The 20,278-nt window shown below is 40.8% G+C and overlaps 2 protein-coding genes across 15 annotated transcripts in view; one reads left to right on the top strand and one right to left on the bottom strand.

Moving 5' to 3' along the window:
* Nucleotides 1-9,968, top strand: part of Ergic2 (ERGIC and golgi 2) — a 32,332-nt gene extending 22,364 nt beyond the window's left edge. For 8 of the 11 annotated variants that reach the window (XM_087657080.1, XM_087657084.1, XM_087657082.1 and 5 more), the window contains 5 exons: nt 898-996; nt 2,194-2,291; nt 6,915-7,077; nt 8,060-8,142; nt 8,273-8,828. In XM_087657080.1, the coding sequence (XP_087513206.1) occupies nt 898-996; nt 2,194-2,291; nt 6,915-7,077; nt 8,060-8,142; nt 8,273-8,335 (506 nt within the window). In that variant the 3' untranslated portion in view covers nt 8,336-8,828. 11 annotated transcript variants of the gene reach the window in all.
* A 2,917-nt stretch (nt 9,969-12,885) lies between these two features.
* The window catches only part of Far2 (fatty acyl CoA reductase 2), a 114,052-nt gene continuing 106,659 nt past the window's right edge, over nt 12,886-20,278 (bottom strand). For all 4 annotated transcript variants that reach the window (NM_001427803.2, XM_087659000.1, XM_087659001.1 and 1 more), the window contains 4 exon segments: nt 12,886-14,614; nt 15,570-15,697; nt 16,055-16,184; nt 19,192-19,363. In NM_001427803.2, the coding sequence (NP_001414732.1) occupies nt 14,452-14,614; nt 15,570-15,697; nt 16,055-16,184; nt 19,192-19,363 (593 nt within the window). In that variant the 3' untranslated portion in view covers nt 12,886-14,451.

Below are 20,278 nucleotides of genomic sequence, written 5' to 3'. Positions count from 1 at the left end.
ATGGTATACAGTGAGTATCATGTCAGTGGATGGCAGGATCCAGTCTCAGAAAGTCTCACCCCCCCAAAAAAGGAAATCTGTTTCAAAATTGATATCCAAAAGGAAAACAAAAACTTGATATCCATCTAGAGGAGAAAAAATTAAATGTATTTTGTTTATTTCTCTGTTATGTCTGTAAGTTCACTGTTTCTCGTTCACTGCAGTTAGTGCCGTGGGTCATTCTGTACATATTCCGTAACAGAGGCAGTATTTTAAGTTCGCTTCTGTTTGTAGATCCAGATGCAGACGCAGCTCACACATCCACACAGGGTGACTTTGGTACAATGATTATTGTACGACTTATACATTTTTAGAGAGTGGGAGGGTGAACATGTTTTCATGTAGCCTGTGGGCATAGCCTCAGGTGACCTGGAACACCTGATCCTCCTGTGTCTGCCTTCCAGTGCTGGGATTATAAATTCGTACTGCTGTTCCAAGTAATAAGTTTTCTTAAACTTACCTTCAGAGAACAAAATATTATATAAAAATCAGTTGGTCATAGTAATGGTGTGTTTTAAAAATATCTGTGATCACTTTTATTATTTGACCAACATTATCCTAGGTGTTCTGTTGGCATGGTCTTGTTTTTGTACAATGTTTAGAATCAAGAAGGTTGTATATTTTGCGCATAAGGATTAGATGAAACATTGCATAAAAATTAATTTGTATATAAGATTTGAGGCAGCATTCTACTCACTGTACACTTCTCAAATCTATTTTTCTTAACATGTTGTTTTAAGTATTATTAAACTTGCAAATTTTAGATGATTTTGACAGAAGGTGAGAATGTAAAATCATTGTAGCACATCACTTTTAAGAGTAATATAATTTCTTTGCCTCTTTTTTTTTTTTTTTTAGCTTACAACTTTTCTCACAGAATAGATCATTTGTCTTTTGGCGAGCTTGTTCCAGGAATTATTAATCCTTTGGATGGAACTGAAAAGATTGCTGTAGATCGTAAGTATTTAATAACTGCTCTTAGAACTTACATAGAGGAACGTGCTCTTAAAACCTTAATAATAATACGTTTTTACTCCTCCCAGCACTCTTGTGAAGGTAGTCTCTAAGTGGCAGATAAGTATTTGTAGAAGTGAATGGAATTGGAATGTTAAAAAAGCAAGTCCTAAAACAGATTGAAGAGGTAAAACAGGGCATTCCTGCCCTGTGGATACGTTGGTAATGGTATAACTGTCCTCTCCATCCTCATTAGAGGATGGAGTTCTCTTGTCACAGGCTTAAGGCTCTAAAATGTAGGAAGCTCCCTGCATAGTGTCACCAGCACAGGAAACGTAGAGTTCCTCCAGAGCTGCTTTGTTGTACATATAGTCAGGTGTGTGCCGAGACAGGCCGGGAGCCACATGTGTGCTGAGATGTCACAGGGACCACGCGAGCTCATCTGTAAGCCTCCGCTCCCACTGAGTTCTCCTCAGTCAAGCACTGAGCATTATTTTCTTAGTTTTGTAGCAAGTGGTGCATAACCTGTTTTTAGGTGACTATTGTTACTTTGAGATAGGGTCTTATCATTTAGATTGGGCTGGCTAGGAAGTAACTATATAGCCCAAGCTGGCCTTGAACTCAGAACAATCATCTAGGATCACAGGCTTGTGTTATCATGAGAGTTTGATTTTGGGCATTAACGTTTATAACTTGTTTTAACCCTGGTGATGATCAGTGACCTTAAAAATGAACCTTTGATTGCATAGCAATCACTGGGTGGTTTTTTTTTTTTTTTTTTTTTTTTTTTTTTTTTTAGTTACCTTTCTGCTCTGGTGTCATGTTCAGAGTGTGACAACTCCAATTTATTGGCATGTTTAGGATTGACGTATATGAGGACTGTGGCTACTGTTGGTTTGGGTTTTATTAGTGTTTCTGCTCTCTGAGAGATGGTATCTTTGCCTTCTTGTATTCTGTGCATGCTTGTCATTGTCTAAGCTAACGCATGTGGGCACACTCAGACCTTTTGTGTCCTATCTGGGACTCTGTTTTATGAATTATGAGCGGATTGTTTTTATCAGCTTTTCTTTTCTTAACAGTGTCTGTTCATTTTATACTAAATCAAATGGTAGTATTAAAATTTCAAGTTATATTTAATAGAATAGATAGTACTTTATTGCTACTGAATTGATGAGAAAGCATATTTTGTTTTTGTTATAGACAACCAGATGTTCCAATATTTCATTACAGTTGTGCCAACAAAGCTACACACATACAAGATTTCCGCAGATACCCATCAGTTCTCTGTGACAGAAAGGGTAAGTGGGAGCTAAGTGCTCAAATGATGAAGGATTTTATAGTTTCCCAGCTTCAAGATAAGGTTGGAGGTTTAGTAGGTACCCGCTCTGTCATAGTTAGGGTTTCCACTGCTGTGAAGAGACACCATGACCACGGCAACTTTTATAAGGGACAACATTTAATTGGAGCTGGCTTACAGGTTCAGAGGTCAGTCCATTATCATCATGGCAGGAAGCACGGCAGTGTCCGTGCAGGCATGGTGCTGAAGGAACTGAGAGATTTGCATCTTGTTCTGAAGGCAAACAGAAAGCTAGGAGGGTCTCCAAGCCCAGAATGACACCCTTCCTCCAATAAGGCCACACCTCCTAATAGTGCCACTCCCTGGGCCAAACATATACAAACCATCACATTTCTACTCCCTGGCTTGTTCAAACACTTGAGTCTATGGGGACTATATCTAGCCATAGCATAACACAAAATGTATTTGTCCAACTTCAAAAGTCCCATCGTCTACAACAGTCTCAACAGTGTTAAAAGTCTAAAGTTCAAAGTCTCTTGTGAGATTCTTCCAAACACTTCACTTTAATCCCCAATAAAATCAAAATTAAGAAGCAGATCATATACCTCCAGTATCACACAGAATATACTCTGCTATTCCAAAACGTCATCGTGAGAAAATACAGGACCAAAGCAAGACTGAAAACCAGCTGGGCCAACCCAAACTCCTTATCCCCATGTCTGTATAAAAGAGCTCTCCAGATGCTTCCGTCTTGTTGACTGTAGCAAACTCTTTTCTCTTGCTCTAACTCCACACCGTTAGCAGCTTTGCTCAGCAGGTATCCCATGGCTCTGACATCTCTAATATCTTGGGGTATCCAAGGTAACTTCAACTTTATACCTTCTTGTTTCAGTGTCTGGGACCTACACATGATCTTCCTTGAGTCACATCTCTAGCTGTACCCTCTGTAGCACTGTAGGCTCTGTTTCACTCCACTCCACTGCTGCTGCTGTTCTTGGTGATCATCCTATGGTACTGGCATCTCCCAACTTGCCAGAACCTTCTGCTGTAACTAGGCTTCACCAGTGGCCTCTCCTAGGCTTTCTTCATGGTGCTAGGCCTTACCCTCTTTGCATGACCCTTTTAGTCCTGGGCCATCAACTGCAACTGAGACTGCACCTTCACCAATGGCCTTCAATTCTGACAGTGGCCAGCCTCAGCTGCTCTCCATGACCCCATCATTGCCTTTAAAAACCAGGACTATCTGGGTGATTCTCACACATTATCAAGTTCAACTGCAGCACGAGGTAGAGCCTTGGTTTTCTCTGGAACACAGCTTCTTTGTGCTCTCAGGAAACACTTCAGAAGATTTTACCTCAGTGATGCTGGTCTCTTCTTAAATCACCACAAATTTCTTAGCTCCAGCTAACCAGCATCAGTTGTCCCAGTCGTCTCCTCTATGCTTGACCCTAAAGCCATAGCAAAATGGTCAAAGCTGCCGAGTTCTACTTCTTTCTGGGACCGGAACTTGACCCCCTTTTTAAATTACATTACCACTAGCTTTCTGTTTTCCAACTCCTTCACTGCCTAAGCTTGGCTTTCCTAGAAGCTGTAGACTGACTTTGAACTCAGAGATCTGCATGCTTATATTCTGAATGCTGGGATTAAAGCTGTAGTTCATCACATGTGGACTTCAGCTTTTCTCTACTTGGAATTTCCTCTGTACCACACTGGCCTTGAACTCAGAGAACTGCTTTCCTCTGTCTCCTAGGATTAAAGGCATCTACCATGATGCCTCGACCCCAGTTTTTCCTTGGCTACTATTCCTCAAGATCCAGTTGAAAAATTTATGTCTTTTAGCCTCAAGATCTGGATAACATGTCTTCCCTCCATTTCTGGATTGAAGTTTATTCCAGATTAAAAGTCCAAATGAAAGCAATAACCAGTTCATAGCAATACCAACAATATATAACTCCCCCAGTTCAACTGAAAAAAAAAAAATAAGCTTAGTTGGCTGGGATCTTGCCTTGAGGTTACCACTCCCTTAATTTATCTTGGTGAACACAGGACTCGCTTCAATTCACTTCCTGATTGCCCTTTATTCATTGAGCCATGCATCTCTACTCTTCCTTTCTAAGCTTGCCACACTTGATCAGAACATTCTTCTAGAGAGTTAACGAGGACAAAGTCTATGCTGGGGTTTTTTGAGACTTTGCCAATGCAGTTAATAGAAATCTCTTTACCTTAGCCTCTGGCAGACTCTTTGGACAAGGGCAAAAAGCAGGCACGTCGTTCATGGAAGCATAAGAACAATCATGAGTTCAAGTTACCCTCAGTGCCAGTGTCTTCTGTATTCCACTGGGAAGGAAGGCCCACTGAACCCCACTTAAAGCATTCAATGGATTTCCACATGCAATGTCCTCAAGTCTACGTTCCTTCAAACAAAAACATGCTCAGGCTTATCACAGCAGCACCCGGTCCTAGTACCACCTTCTGGGTTAGGGTTTTACTGCTGCGAAGAGACACTGACCAAGCAACTCTTACAAAGGACATCCATTTAATTGGGACTGGCTTAGAGGTTCTGAGGGTCAGTCCTTGATCACCATGGTAGGAAGCGTGGCAGCATCCAGGCAGGCATGGTGCTGAAAGAGCTTAGAGTTCTACATCTTGTTCCAAGGGCAAGCAGGAGAAGACTGACTTCCAAGCAGCTAGGAAGAGGGTCTCTAATCCCACACCCCCAACACCTATTCCAACAAGGCCACAACTCCTAATAGTGCTACTCCCTGGCCAAACATACTTAAACCATCACACTCTCCATTTAAGAATTTGTGGAAGTTTTGAAATGAATTAACATTTTAAGCAAAGAACATATCAGATCAGAAATGGGTATTAGTATGTGTGTTCTAGAGGGAAAGAAATTTGTCCTAAATGTTAGAAATGTGTTATTACAAATTAAATTATGATGTCAGAAGTTAACTTTATTCATTTCCATTTGTAGTCTCCTGTATTGATGTAGGTAGCTTGTAATCTGCTACAGGTTTTCTGGTTTCTTTGTTGTTAGTCAGTTTTCCTCCCTGCATGTGAGTGCTCCCTGCTCTCAGCCTGTCCCCTAGTCAGTGCACCAGGTCTGACTGGAAGTGTGTTCTACAGCTTCAGGATAGATGAATCCTAGCAGTCGCATGGAGATGGAGATGGAGAGCAGGTTTGAATAGTGTCTGTCTGTTGTGGTTTGTACCTCACAGCAGGTGAATTCCGGGGCATGTGGAAGCTTTCCTCAGCTCTTCTTCATGTGATAGTGCTGTGGGTGGTCCTCACTAGGGTGTTTGTGAGAATGAGGTTCTCCTTATTCTTCTGAATTAGATGTTATTTTAGGGGTAGATTAAGTGTATAACGTTCATATCATTCAAAGAGCAAAAACTGTGTGTGTGTGTGTGTGTGTGTGTGTGTGTGTGTGTACTATATATGTTATACTTCCCAACATTTCCACCAAGGGCAGGAGGTTATTTCTCATCAGCTATAGTGACCAATACCTAAGAAACACAGTATAGTTTTAGCAAGTCTTTGGGGCAAAGCAAACAGGTGTATATGATTATAGAATTGCTGTGGGATGCTGAGTGCCACAGGCTAGAGTGCTCGGCTATGTTTTCACACTGGTGTATGCATTGCTTCTGTTACAGCTATCCCTGTGTTAGAAACCGCTTTCCAAGACACAGTGGGGAAAACAGAAAAATATGTGTGTATGAGGTTTATTGTGTTGTTGTAATGGCGGAAGACTAGAAACAGCTCAGATTGTAAATGGACATATGACTGAGAAAGGAGGACATGTCTGAATGTGAACTTATCTCCAAGACAAATCTGAAAATAGCAGATTCAAAAAGAAAAAATCCATATGTAAGGAGTGTTTGAAAAAGGTGAATAAAGTATTATCATTTATTGAGTTTTACTGTAGGGTGGGCGAGGAGTTGATACTCTCAGTTTTGGAAGCTCAGTTTAATCATTTCCAATCTTCTTTAATGTTATTGGATGCCCTGGTTCCCCAAGGTGGCTTGGTGTATTAGAGGTGGTCACAGAGTTTTCATGCCTTCAACATGATACTGAGCACTTGAGAGTTTCTGAATGAATTAACTGTGGAAACTTGATTGGTGGCTTATATATAAGGTTTCCCATGTTAATAATGAAGGATTTTGACCACACTGTATGTATTCCTAATTCTTGCAGTTTAATTTCAACTTAGAAATAAAATAAGGAACTACATGCAAAGAAACAATATACAAGCATGTCACACCGCAAACTTGGTTCTTATTCCTTGATTAGTTGTGAGCTCATGAAAGTGTGTCTACAGTGACCATTTCCACACAGTTAAAAATGGTTCACTTCTAGGTTCTGTTTTGTGTTCTGTTTTGTTTTGTTTGAGACAGTGTCTTGCTCTGAATGCATAGCTCTCCAGCTTTTCCTTCATAGTGCAGGATTACAAATGTGCCACTAACTCCAGCAAGAACACGAGTAGTTGTCTCTGAAGAGCTGCTGTGTGATACAGGGCAGGAAAGTGGGATGTCCCTTGTGGGACACTGTAGCTTGGTAAGGAAGTATATTTTAGTAGCCATGCCACATGATGAGCATTTTGTTTTTTCTCCCTTCTTCTCAGGAACGCATCATCAACCATGCTGCAGGCAGCCACGGCGTCTCTGGAATATTTATGAAATACGATCTCAGTTCTCTCATGGTGACAGTCACTGAGGAACACATGCCTTTCTGGCAGTTTTTTGTAAGACTCTGTGGTATTATTGGAGGAATCTTTTCAACAACAGGTTAACATTCATTTCTTTGCCTAATTTCCTTTTATTTTGTTTTGTAATTTTGGCTGGGCTTACAGGCACTAGCTGTCAGGCTCTGATACCTGACTTCTAATAGAGTTTATTACTTTATGTTGTGAAGATAGTTCACTGTTGGAGTAAGCATAGAGTGGCCCTCACTTTTTCAAGGCCTACACCAAAAGCAAACAAAAAACATAAAATGAGGCCTCAATTAAAAACAAGAAATCATCACATTTTCGTGTTTTAATATTTGGAACTTCTTTGAATTCTCAAGCTCTAAAATATATCTCATATCCTGTAAGTACACCCAGTTCACAGGGATCAGTAATGTAAGGAAGGTTATGTGGGAGGCCATACAGATCCTAATAATCACAGACACAGCTCGAATAAAATCTGGGTTCCACCATCGACCCAGGTAGTTCACCTACCTTCTCTGTATGTATATTGTAGAGTTAAATGAGAAAATGTCCAGGAAGTATCACAGATGTATTAAGATTTCTTTCCCTATGTACTATATGAAGTCATGTTGTCCGCTGTCTTGATTAAATCAGTAATGCTTTTGGTTTTTGTTCAAGATTCTGTAACTTTCTGGGAGCTCTGTCTTTAGCCCTTGGTTACTCCAAGCTATGCTCAGAGCCCTGCCTTGTTTCTCTTCATACTCCCAGTACATGTGAGCAGTTTTCCTTACACAGTTCTTTTGCTTTTTCACTTAATTTCATTTAAATCTGTTATTTACAAAGCTATGGGAGAGTGTCTTGGGTAGGTTATATCAGGTGTGAGTTATGTGTGTGGATTGTGATCTTGATAAAACATTTTGATTTTCAATGTAGCCCTTGAAAGTCCCTCTAGCCTCAGAAGCAGGCACAGACAGCTTGACTTCCTTCCTTCGGTGTCTAATTCTCTTTGGTGCAGCTTTTTATTCTCAATAGCAATTTCAAAAGCAATTTAATTAAAAACTTGAACTTATTTACTGCAGGCATGTTACATGGAATTGGAAAATTTATAGTGGAAATAATTTGCTGTCGTTTCAGACTTGGATCCTACAAGCCCGTCCATTCTGTAAGTGTTACTGCACCTGTTGCTCGTCTTAAGTCGTCTAAGTAGAAAAGATTGCCCCCTATAAAGCCTTGTGATCAGAGACATCATGTAGAGTAGAACTAACACTCTGGTTTTATCTTCTTCCTCTCAGGTCCCCTTTGCGGATGGCCACACAGACAACCACTTACCTCTTCTAGAGAACAACACACATTAGCACCTCGTGGGTGGAGAAAAACTTTTTGCCTGAGACATAAAGCCTTTTCTAATAATAAAATGTTGTGCAATATATTCAAAGAAAAAGAAAATATGAGAACCCGGAAACTTACTTATTTAAAAAAAAAAAAAAGAAAAAACAGCCAAGGAAAATAAACAAGCTGAAGTCGTCGTGTATACGTTGTGTCTGTTACAAATGTCCTAGAAGAAATTATGCAGCTAACTGGAGACTCAACCCAGCCAACAGTGCCAGGTGAGGACAGTGCCTCCGAAGCTCTCCCAGCAAACAGACAATATGGAGGCAGGGCCTCGAGGATGGACGTGAACCCATACTTAAAGAAAAGGGCGTTGATAAATGAAAACGTATGTGTGCGTCCTTTTTAAAGATGTCAGAATAAAACGTGTAAAACATGGAAACTAGTCTAGACTTTACAAACTGTAATCAGCTCATGTGGTTAATAAAGGAAGCAGGGACTGACCCTGTGTTACAGCCATATTAATGTTAAGCCATATTGACAAGATGGTGTTGTCCAGTTTGGGGTTCTGGTGATGGTCACTGCTTTCCTTTGAACTCCAGTCGCTGACTTTCCTGACTGTTGAAGGTTGAGTCTTAGAAGACTTAAGGTGAAGTTTCCCAAGGCCAGGTGCACAAGTGCTGTGGTGTGTAACAGGTGTCACTCGCAGCTTGTACAAGGGACTCCATAGGGAGAAGAAAACAAATGTTTAAAAAGATAAACGTTCACAATTTGTAAAGCGTGAAGGGAAACGCCAAGTGCTGTGTGCTTGTGAGGAGTGGAAAACTGGATAGCTAATTCTGACGGGCGGAGCAGTGTCCTTACAAGATGTTCAGTCTGATGCAGCCTAGGCACAGCTGTAAAACCGGACAGGGCGCTGCCCTCAGGGCTCTGCACAGAAGTGATGAGGCTACAGTGACTTGAAGGAGCCCTGTCCAGTGCTGTTAGTTAGAAACTGCCAGCCTCTTTTCCCACTGACTCTGAAGGGCAGAAGTTAATCACTGGAGGTTAAGTCATTGAAAGAGAAGACGGTTTCAGTCCCTGTCAGACACAGGACTGCATTGACAGTGGTGGCTTAGCATGTGGCCTGTCACAAATTAGTGTTTCAAGTGAAATGTTTTTAATCCTTAAAAACAGCTCTCTTCAAAGAGGGTATCAATCAGGGAAGGAGGAGACGCCAACAAACGATTTAGCAGTATAGTGCGAAAAATGGCATTTTGTAGAAAATAAGACATTTTGGTTAAAGTATTAAGTAAGAGTCAAGACGTTAAGTGACTAATACTATTATAATGTTTTAAAATTTTTTAAATGGGTCCAGGAAACTTCAAATTATGAGTCTTCTCTGAGGTTTTTGTTTTGTTTTTCCCCTTAAATTTTATAGTTGGTCTAGAAACAGAACATCTCCCCAGAAGAATTTTGAAGTTGGTCACTTGAGACTGAATGTCTACTCGCTAGGGAATTCAGTCAGTTTTCAGGGAAGAAAATACTGATTTAGAGTTATTTTCAGTATTATGTTTTTTAAAAAGATTTAAGATTATTTTAAATTATTTCAATGTTTTCTAAATGCCACATTAAAAATTTTGAGATGTATCTTTTCCATTAAAATTGACTGTACAGGAATTTGTTTAAAGCAAACTTTTCTTTGCCGTTGATAGCCATTTTAAAAGTTAAGACTGATTTTCAAATAGTCAGGGCACATTTCTTGTCAGTAAAAGAATGAAAATACTGACCATCTGTTGGGTGATGAAGGCGATTTGGCCTCACTAGGATTTCTTCTTTAGGTCAGAAATCTCACTGACTTGCCTATTCCTCTGCCTGTGGGTCCCTGGAGGCAGAATACCAAGTATCTATTCAATCCAGTCTTTTTAAGAAAGAGAGGGAGGGGGCGGGGGAGGGAGGGGAAGAGGGAGAGAGAGGGAGAGGGGGAGAGAGAGAGAGAGAGAGAGAGAGAGAGAGAGAGTGTGTGTGTGTGTGTGTGTTCCAATCCTAACGTTTTTAAGTCTGACACCTTGAAATGTTTTTATACTGTTTGTATTTGTATACCTTGGCCTATAAAGATGAGTAAACAGGTGAATAAATTACTGTCAAGTATTCAAACACTTGACTGTCTACCTCTTGAGATAGCCTGTTCAGTCTACCTCCTGCAGTAGCCTGGTTCAGTATTAGAATTGCAGATCTACTTGTTCTCAACTTAGATGAATAATAATGCACACTTTCTCATAATTTCTCATCAGATACATAGAAAAGCTGTCTATTTCATTATCATCAGAATTCATCATCTGAAATGCAATTTACAGTATTTCAGATCATGTGAGGCTAAGATGTATTGTGATTCAAATGCTAGGAAGTAAATTTACCTATAACTCCTTTACTTCAGAATTCTGTTTACACTTGTGGATAGCTTTTGATGGTTTAAGAAATATATCACCCAGACCCTTGAAAATTCAGCATGCTATTTAATCTAGAAGCTTCTTGTTAAGCTTTTGAAACCCTTTATAATACTATCAAAATAAGGAGGCTGCTGTGGCATATATCCCTAATCCCAAAACTGTTAAGCAGAGACAGGAGCATCCCTGGGCTGGATGCTCACCGATGCTGAATCAATAAGTTTCAGGTTCTGTGAGAAACCCTATGTGAAAACATGGAGAATGATTGAGGAAGGCTCCCAACATTGACTGCTGGCCTCCACACATGTGTGTGTACATGTAAATAGCACAGACATGAGCATCTGAGTACATATAACACCTAGCAGTCTGTATGGGTGTCCTGTAAAGTAAAGCACTTCTGTGGTTGGGGGCTCCTAACATTCCAAAGTTAACCCTTACACTTTCGTGTAGTGCCTTAAAAGAACTCATAAGGCACAGGGAGATCCCTCAAGTATAGGCTGGAGGTCAAATAGGCCTGTGTCTGTCACTCATAATGTGGAAATTCTTTAGATGTGCTTTTCAGGTATGTACAAGGTTGCCTGGATAGCTGTAAGCGTTTTCTTGTGTCAATTTGGAGTCCTCAATGTTTTCAGCAAATGCTGTGCCTCTGAGAAGCCCTGCCTCCAGCTCTGCTTTTTATTAAAGTACTGTTTCCCTATAGTTGACCCATGTTATTCTATCCCACCTTTCCAACCTCAGGGCTCAGTGTTTCAGATAAAATAGGAAGATGCTAAGTAAGCGTTCCATGTCAGAAGACATGTTTCTTCTTAAACTCAGTTCCAGGTGAACAATGTTTGCCATTGAAATAGCCACACTTTTTCATATACCAAAACTTGGCTATTGCTAGTTTTGCTTTGCTAGCTTTTTAACCATGTTTTTAAAGCTGATAGAGGCAGTGACTTTTTTTTTTTTTTTTTAAATATAACTCGCCATGGGGGGTCAGGGTTGTCAACACTGCGTTTTAGTATCCCAAGATGGCAGGGCCACAGTTCCAGAAAGGTAGCCCTGTGAGCTCAGTGAACTTTTAAGAGTTACTGATGATTTTGGAAACTAGGTTGATTTAATTTTTGTGTCATTGTGTTATAATAATGTGGTTTGAGTGAGAATGGTCCCAATGGGCTCATATCTGAATGCTTAATTGCTGTGGAGTGGGAACTGTTTGAAGGGATTAGAAGGTCTGGTCTTGGGAGTTTATTAGTGGTGGTGGTCTTTGAGGTTTCACAAGCCTATTTCAGGCCCTCTCTGTCTGTCTGCAGATCAAGACATAGCTTCTATGGCTCCTGCACCATTTTCCCTGCCATGATGATAAAAGAATAAGCCTCTGAAACAATAAGCATAAAAGGAAGCATTAAATACTTCATGAGAGTTGCCTGGGTCATTGGTGGTGTTTCTTAGCAATAGAACAGTGACTGAGACAAATACTATTTGGAAGTTCTCTACCACAATCTGCTAAGTTATTTAAATGAGTTAGAACTCTGAATGCAGAAGCATGAAGTGCTTTTCTGGGGTATGTATTAGTTGCCTTAGTGGCTCTCTAGTCACCATTTCTAGCATCATGGTACAGATTACATGTTATCAAGACGTTTTATAAGTTTTTGTTAGCATATGTTAAGCATAATGGTTCTTGTTGACATTTTTCTCACATGTGTAAAGGACACTGTGGTCATATTCAACTCTCCTTTTGCCAGGACTTGTTTTCAAGCATGTACTTTTATTCTTTTATCTTCATCCAAGTAGATAAATTTTCCCTATTGTTGTATACATATTATGATTTGTGTAGTTAACTGATCCTGGTGTGGATTTTCCAATGGTGGGAACTTCGTTCATAGTTACCTACTTTTCCTGTTTAAGCATTGCAAGGTAAATTTGTGCCATGTGTCAGATCCCACAGAATTCTCAAGCAAATATGACCCAGTTAGTGTCACAAGAAGAAAGTGGAATCAGTGTGTACCTTGTGTGTTCCTCTAATTAATGTTACTCCTGCAATTTTATTTGGCTGAGAATTTTGAGAGGATTGTCTGGTTTTTTTTTTTTCTTTGTTGTTGTTGTTGTTGTTGTTTTGAAGACATGTTGTGGGAACTGGTCAGCAGTTATTACACTCAAGACAGGAGTTAGTAATTCAGAGTTTTATTTAACCGAAGTTCAAACTCAGTCGCTGGATTTCTTGGATTGATGAAACAATGATCAAAAGGTAGTAAATCTTTACAACTGTCATTTTAGTCTTTTCCTGTGTCTTGAGTTCCTGTTATTGTATCCTTAGGTGGTGTCTTTGATGTAACTCAGAGGTGTCTTGCAGATGTGTCCCATGGGGAAACCCACAGGTGCTTTATTTCAGAGTTGAGTTTTCTGTCTGGACAGTAGTCACTGACCTTAATCAAGTTTGCAGAAACTGTGCCAGAAAGGGTTCTCCCAATATGTTCCTCGTGGTTCTGAGGAGACCTCAGTGCTGGCCACACTTCAGCCATCAGAATGTGAGCATACACGTGCTAACTGCTCGTTTGTGGTTTTCAGTGATATGTGTGGACATTAATTTGAATATTTCATGTTACCATGCAGAGATCTGCAGTTCAGTATGCCCTCATCTCAAATGTGAGCAAAACTGGGTGCCAGCTTATGAGTATGAGAATTTGTGAATGGAATTAATTAACATGTGACTGGGATGACTGATGTACAAGGGGCCTCAGGTGACCAGGAGTGTGCTCCTCCCAACTCCACACATGAAGACAGAAACTAGAACTTAAAACTTTATTTGAAGTTTTGCTTTCCTCACTGGCAAAGGTCAGGAGGGTTTCCATGGCTCTAGTCTAGGAACATCTCACTCCCCATCATCCTTTCTGAGTGAGATACTTAAGTAGAAGGGCTTTGGCAACATCATTAAATAAGAAAGGGACTTGAGAGGCTTTCAGGATAATAGTGATTAAAATTGTAGAATAGGGGATGTCCAAGTCATGTTAAACGAAATACTCCCTGGTGCATGTATGATTCAATTTCTTACTTGGTGTGTACTTATCTACGTTCCTTTTAGGGTTAAAGTGTGGACAGAGGTGAGAAACAGGATAGGCACGAGCCCACTTCCCCCTCAACCAGGGCTGTAGTGTTTAACACAGAAGGCTGCTTGTGCAGTATGGTAAGGAGGTCGAGCTTTGCACAGTTTACAATGGTTGGAAGCTCTTGCCTTGGTGCAGAGCATGCTCCCCTGCTTGGTGCTGCCTTTCTCTGGCCTGCTTAGCCTTCTGCCATGTGTTTTTCCATGCTCAGTGAGTTAAAATTAGTTTTGTTGGGAAGAAAAGCTAAATAAAGGAAAATAAGTGCTTTCATGCTTCATGTGTGATAGTGTGGGGTGGTGGTGTCAGGACATAATCTGGAAGTTACGTTTTTGTAAATGTATGCAGTCTGACTTTCCTCACTGAACCAAAACAAAAACTAAGGAAAAAACCCAACCAACCAACCAACCAACCAAGCGCGCGCGCACACACACACACACACACACACACACACACACACACACACACACACAAATACTCTCCCTCTCTCCCTCTCTCTCAAGAATAGGGAAGAAGATGGAATGGCAACTTCGACTGGAAGCTTGGTGTGCTGCTTGTTACTTTCTAGCTTAAGACCCAGTTTACTGCCTTAGAGGTATCTGAGGTCCCAGATGATGGGCTGGTATAATGTTCTTAGACCTTGAGTGTGCTGGAGGCCCGGAAGTAGGAGATGAACTTGTAACAGAAGCTCACAATGAAGAACCAGATGTTCCGAGCCATCTGAGACCTTGCAATGAGGAGGCGCCAGATGATAAGAAACAGGGCAGTGTTGAAGAGGTAGTGAATATTCCGGAGCCTGAGGGTCAGAGATAAAAGCATAGTTAACACAGCACCTGCATCCATCTGTTACCCAAAGTGTAAAAGTGTTCTGTCTGTGACCAGCAAATCCCAAGTTCTCAGAGCCCATGGCATGGCGTGGTGCTCTTGCTTTTTATATCTCTCGTTTCCTACTGAGTTACCAGGCTTCCCTCATATTTTTACAGCTTGTTACTCTTCCCCCTACTTCTCTGAGGCTCTTTTGAAATCATGATTCATGGATGAAAGTCATATTTTCAAAATCCACTCTGGTCTTTCAATATTGAAAACCATCTCTGACCAGGGAGACTGCTAAGTTTAGTAAGTGCACTTTTGGAGCAAACCTGGAACTTGAGTTAGAACCCATGTAAGGGTCAAAAGAGGGATGTTGACTCCTCCAAGTTGTCCCCTGACTTCCACAGGTACCATGACATGCAAACTTACATACCACGCACAGTTTAAAAACCATCATTGTCTTACTGGCTAGAGGGTAGATAGTGAACTTTGAAGCCTGCTTTTCAAGTGTCCTTCCTTTTACAGGTCTATCTTTCCCTTCTTACCATCTGCACTGTAGACTGTTAGCTTTTGCAGGAATCATGACCCAAATCCTCTTACTTGTCAGGAATCTAAAGTAGGAAGGAACGGTAGGAACTGAAGAGCAGGTATGTGATTTTCCAAGTTATGTAGCATGATCTGCCCTTTGGGTGGGTATTCCTGAGGTCATGCTGTGATAAGATGCACAGAAACAGACTTGGGCTCAAGCCTCGCTCCAGAGTGCAGTGAGGTCTAGATCGACCATGTGTATTATAGGCTGGTATGGAATGCAGGGTCTGTAATGCTCAGGAAGTGTGAATCCAGCCTTAATAGCTGCTGCATAAATGCTGAGTGATTCATACACATCCTAGTATAAAATCAGTCAGCAGTAGCACCTCACAGATTGATACAAATGTTCCTACCTTTTTAGGTGTTGCTTTGCTTTGGGGATACCAGCCAGATCCTCTTTCAGTAGATACTTCTTAACCCCCAAAACATAATTCTCAATGTATTCAAGCCAGTTCAACTGACGCACATCAAAGTTGAATACCTGCAAAACAAGAGATATGGGCTGCCAGCATTGTACTGCCAGGCAGTCACCTTGTCCACTGTGGGTACCTGGAGCTCATCAATATGGCTAGAATTACTGGCCAGTGAGCCTCAGGGACCCAGCCCCAACCCCATCACTATTACCAAGCTGGCCACCATACCAGCAGCAGTGAATGGCCAATCACAATCCACAAACTGGTTCTCTTAGTGGCACTGAACTTGTTCCCTGTGACAGCTGACATAATTATCTGTTTTCTTGGGGGCGGGGGGTCCTCTGTCTGTATACCTGACACTCCCCCATCATCTGGTCACATAATTCTGAATTCCCATTGTGCTCTGGAGTCAGAGCCATACTTACTCTCTGGTCTTCAGGACTGAGCTCTGACAGAAGCATCTCAGTGTTGTTTGTGCTCCATTCCCAGCTGTGGTTGATGAAATACTCCAGCATGGAAATGGTTTTTAGCAGCCGGTTCATGAGCTTCAGCATCCTGAGAGAAAGACCAGTTAGGAGCTGGCGCCGTGCATCCTGCCCACCAGCTCTTCCTACACAGGGGAGGGTGGCCGAATATCATTGAGGAAGTGCAAGTGCTGGCAGTGACACCAGCACTCAGGAGGCCAAGGCAGGAAGACCGCTAGGAGATCAAGATCAGCCTGGACTACTTACCGAAGTCAAGTCCAGTAAAACTGTCTTTAAAGAACAAAACAAATAAAAATATACTCTCCTCCAAATTCTCAGAATTCTCTTTTGAGTTGGATCTCTTCCCTCTTTTGGCTAGTTTTACAATACCAATTTCTGCTATCAACCTTCATGTTTATCTTTTATAGAGTAACATATCTTCCTTCATGTAAGTGAGTCCTAGCAGTAAATCCAACAAGTTGCTCATTCTCGCTAAAATCTACTTGTGGTACTAGAAAGGTTTTTATAAATTTCTGTGAAAGTTAGAATTCTTACTACTTCTCCTCACTTTCCACTTTAATTCTGTTAAACAACTGAGAGAGAATGAACTGAACAGTGTCTATCAGACATTCAGCTCCTCCCAAACACCCCACTCTCTCTCATCAGACATTGCAAAACTAAGCTAGTTACTTGACTGAAAGAATTACAGTTTTTGTTTTTAATTTTGAGTCAGATCTTTTAGAAAGCTAATTTCTTTTTATTACATTTTCTTAAATTTGTAAAAATAGAACTATGACCTCAGGTCTTATATGAAAACTAGGCAGCATTGTAGTGTTTGCTGAAGCAGAGGCTGGCTGTAATTCAGACTTAAGAAAAACTTAATATTTATTAATCTACTCTGTTAGGTGCAATGCTGGTATTTCTAGAAAATACTAACTGCTGGTTTCCATAGTAACCTTTTAAGTAGCTCCTTTACTGCATTTTTCTGAATATGGTTCCTAAGTGTAAGAGTGTCAGCATTTAAACTCTAACCTAGTTCTGACAAACCCCAGAGAACTGCCCTTGTAGTTCCACTACCCTGTGTCCTTTGCTCACAACAGAGTGCCCATGGTCTTAGTATGAACCAGCTCTTCTCTAGAAACCTCTTAGGACTGTGAAGTAGCCAGAATTTATTCATACTATCTTTTCAGAAAGATTATGTTCATGTCACATAGGAAATGCTCCAGGCCAAGTCTCTGGTTAAGCTCAGCTTGGCACTGGAGTGTAGTCAATTCTGTTACAAATTGTGACCAAATTGGGAATTTGGTCTTATTCTTTGTTCAAGTTCCCATCAACTATTGAGAAAATGTCATGGGAAATTTCTCGTTTGGGAAGTAGATTTAAATAGTCTAGGAACAATAGTTGTACAGTAAATCACTTGTCCAAGGGGTATTAATTTTTAGAAAAACAACAAAAATGTTATTCTTAGGTAGAGGCCTTTTGTATGCAAAAAATAAAACATATGAAGAAAAACTTAGAACTTAGTCACAACAGTGATTATTACAGTCTACGCTCCTTTATGTCAAATACTTACGTTTTCTCTCCCCTTTTTATAGACGAGTTAAAATTTAGAAAGTATATTTATGGCTCATGGCTAAATTAGTGAGGGGCCAAGATTTTAATCCTGTCTCCCAACTTCACAATGTCAGACCCTACAGTAACTGGTCCTGTAAAAAACCATGAGAGGATGGTTTTGGGGCCAGTAATGGACAGTTGAGTGGGTAAAGGTGCTTGCTGCCAAGTCAGTCTGTGTTCAGAACACTCGTGGTAGAGAACCAACCTCCCTACAAGGTGCCCTCTGGTCTCTGCTCCTGTGTAGAGGTAGTACATATACAATAAATAATGTAAAGAAATGAAAGACTATTTTAAAAAATTATATCACAGAAACAGAAGAACTCACTGTCTGATCCAGTATGACTTAGTTTCTTCCAAACAAAATGCATATTGGTTTTTTTTTTCTGTTTCCTGTTTCTCTTTTATCCACCAAACCTTGCTTTATCCAGGCATTCCTAACCCTTCAACCTTACCTATCTGAAGGACCTAGAATTTCTTCTTACGTTTTTCTTCTCCCATCTATATGAGGGCGTGAGGTGCTCACACAGATGTTTTCCACCCTGTCACAGTGCCTGCCTCCTCAGGTGGGTGAGAGAAGGCAGGTGAGCCACACGGCCTTCCTGTTGCTGATGTTTTCTGTATTAGTCCAGGGAGTGCTGGATGTATCAGAAAGGCCTTCCACCTCACAAAGGGGCTGCTCAGAGGCCCGTCCTGTTCCTGTTTATACTGTGATTCCAGGGATCTCTTCTGGCCGAACATGTCGTGGAGGTAGGAGATGTGCTTTGTGTCTGTTGGGCGGTGACAGAGCTGGCTTTGCTTGGCACCTTGTCCCTTGTCAGTCAGTGAACCTATTCTGTAGTAGGAGCTGGGAGGTGGCTTTCTGTACTTCCTTCCTTGATCACTTCCTGTTAGTCACTTCCTGTTAGACCAGAAGTTCTCAACTTCCCTAATGACCAATCCTTTAATACATTTAGTTATTCATGTGGTAGTGACCCCCCACCCCCAGCCATACATTTTTTTCGTTAGTTCATAACTGCAGTTTGGCTGCTGTTATGAGTTGTAAATCTTTATTGTGATCCACAGGTTGGTTGAGGACCACTGTGTAAGACTGCAGATTTTGCCCTTAGCTTCCCTTTAAATGGCAGAGATGTTAGCCCTCAAGCGTAAAGATGAAAATGGGACCATCAATAGTTCTTGCCACAGGATGGCCACACAACAAGCAGTGAGTGAGGCTGGTGTCATCGTTGTGTCTTGAGTGTGTGTGTGTGTGTGTGTGTGTGTGTGTGTGTGTGTGTGTGTGTGTGTGTGTGTGATTGTGTAAATATGTGTCGTGTGTGTATGTGTTTGTATGAATGTATGTATGTTTGTGTGTGTGTGTGTGTGTGTTCATGCATGTGTGTGCATGACAGAGACATTTTTTTTCTTTAATCCTCAGCTGCAGAGAGGATTAAGGACTTTGGGCTCCATGCACTGATACTTGTAAAACCATTGCCCCAACTTCTCACCTGGGTTTCCTTCCAGTAAGCCTCAGATAGAAGTCATAGATGATGGCCGGAGCCCAGTGGCTGACGGTGTTCCAATACTGGGTAGTGAAATTGTTGGTGGTGAAGTCAGCATTTGGCCTTCTGAAAGCACTCTCAAATGGGATCTTTTCGACGGTCGCCAAGACCTGTAATCCTGGAACAAAAAAGAGGAAGTGCTACATCTCAGAGAATATAAATCCATCATCCTCAAGCTGTCTGCAGAACACAATGACAGACCGTGTTTGCTGTATAACATCAAGAATCTTTCTGAGAGCATGAAGATTTCTATGCCTGCCAGGCAAACACCTGTACATTTAAGCAATGTGACTATACCAGGAATGGATTCTTTTTTTAGGGGTAGAGGATTGAGATAGGGTCTCATTTTACAGCTGTGGTGATTGTCCTGAAACTCACTATGTACACGGGGCTGCCTTGAACTCACAGAGATCCTCTTGTCTCTGCTTCCCAAATGCTGGGATAAAAGGCATACACTGCTATGCCTGAACTTTTCTGAAAACATTTACTGTCAAATAATTGAGGACATTTCTTACCCACTATGAGGACAGGCGGTTCAAAAGGATGTATATCTGTTCAATCCTGGGTTTTCAGATCTGTTCTGAAAGGCCTGCAGCAGAGGTTGGGAGGACCCCTTGCAAAGCCATCAGGAAAGATCTTGGCTGTTGCTTTTCTTAAGGTTAAATGTTCTTAACAGAGTTTGCATAAAAGAATAAAGATGGATTTCCTTGGGTGGTTCACTTAAAGTACCACAGAGATTTTATAATTGTCTTCATTTTTATAATATTTAGAGTAGCTTATTTTAAATTTTTAATGTTTGTAGATATAATGGTCTCTTTGAGAATATTCATTTAAATTCAATTTTAACTTAATTGGATCTTTTCAATTATGATGAAGTTATCAGTTATTGTGGTAATTTGATTATTGTTGTCTTTTAAAAGACACCCCCAAGAAATCAACATGTGAAATACATCTTTTTTGGTTAGCTTTAACTCAAAGAAGAGAAAGTTAATTGAAAAACTTGTCTACATCAATTGAAAAATGGTCTGGATCA

Source organism: Rattus norvegicus, chromosome 4 (genome assembly GCF_021556685.1).
Source record: "Rattus norvegicus strain SHRSP/BbbUtx chromosome 4, alternate assembly SHRSP_T2T, whole genome shotgun sequence".
Taxonomy (NCBI): Eukaryota; Metazoa; Chordata; class Mammalia; order Rodentia; family Muridae; genus Rattus; species Rattus norvegicus.
This window is presented reverse-complemented; position numbering and strand designations above follow the sequence as displayed.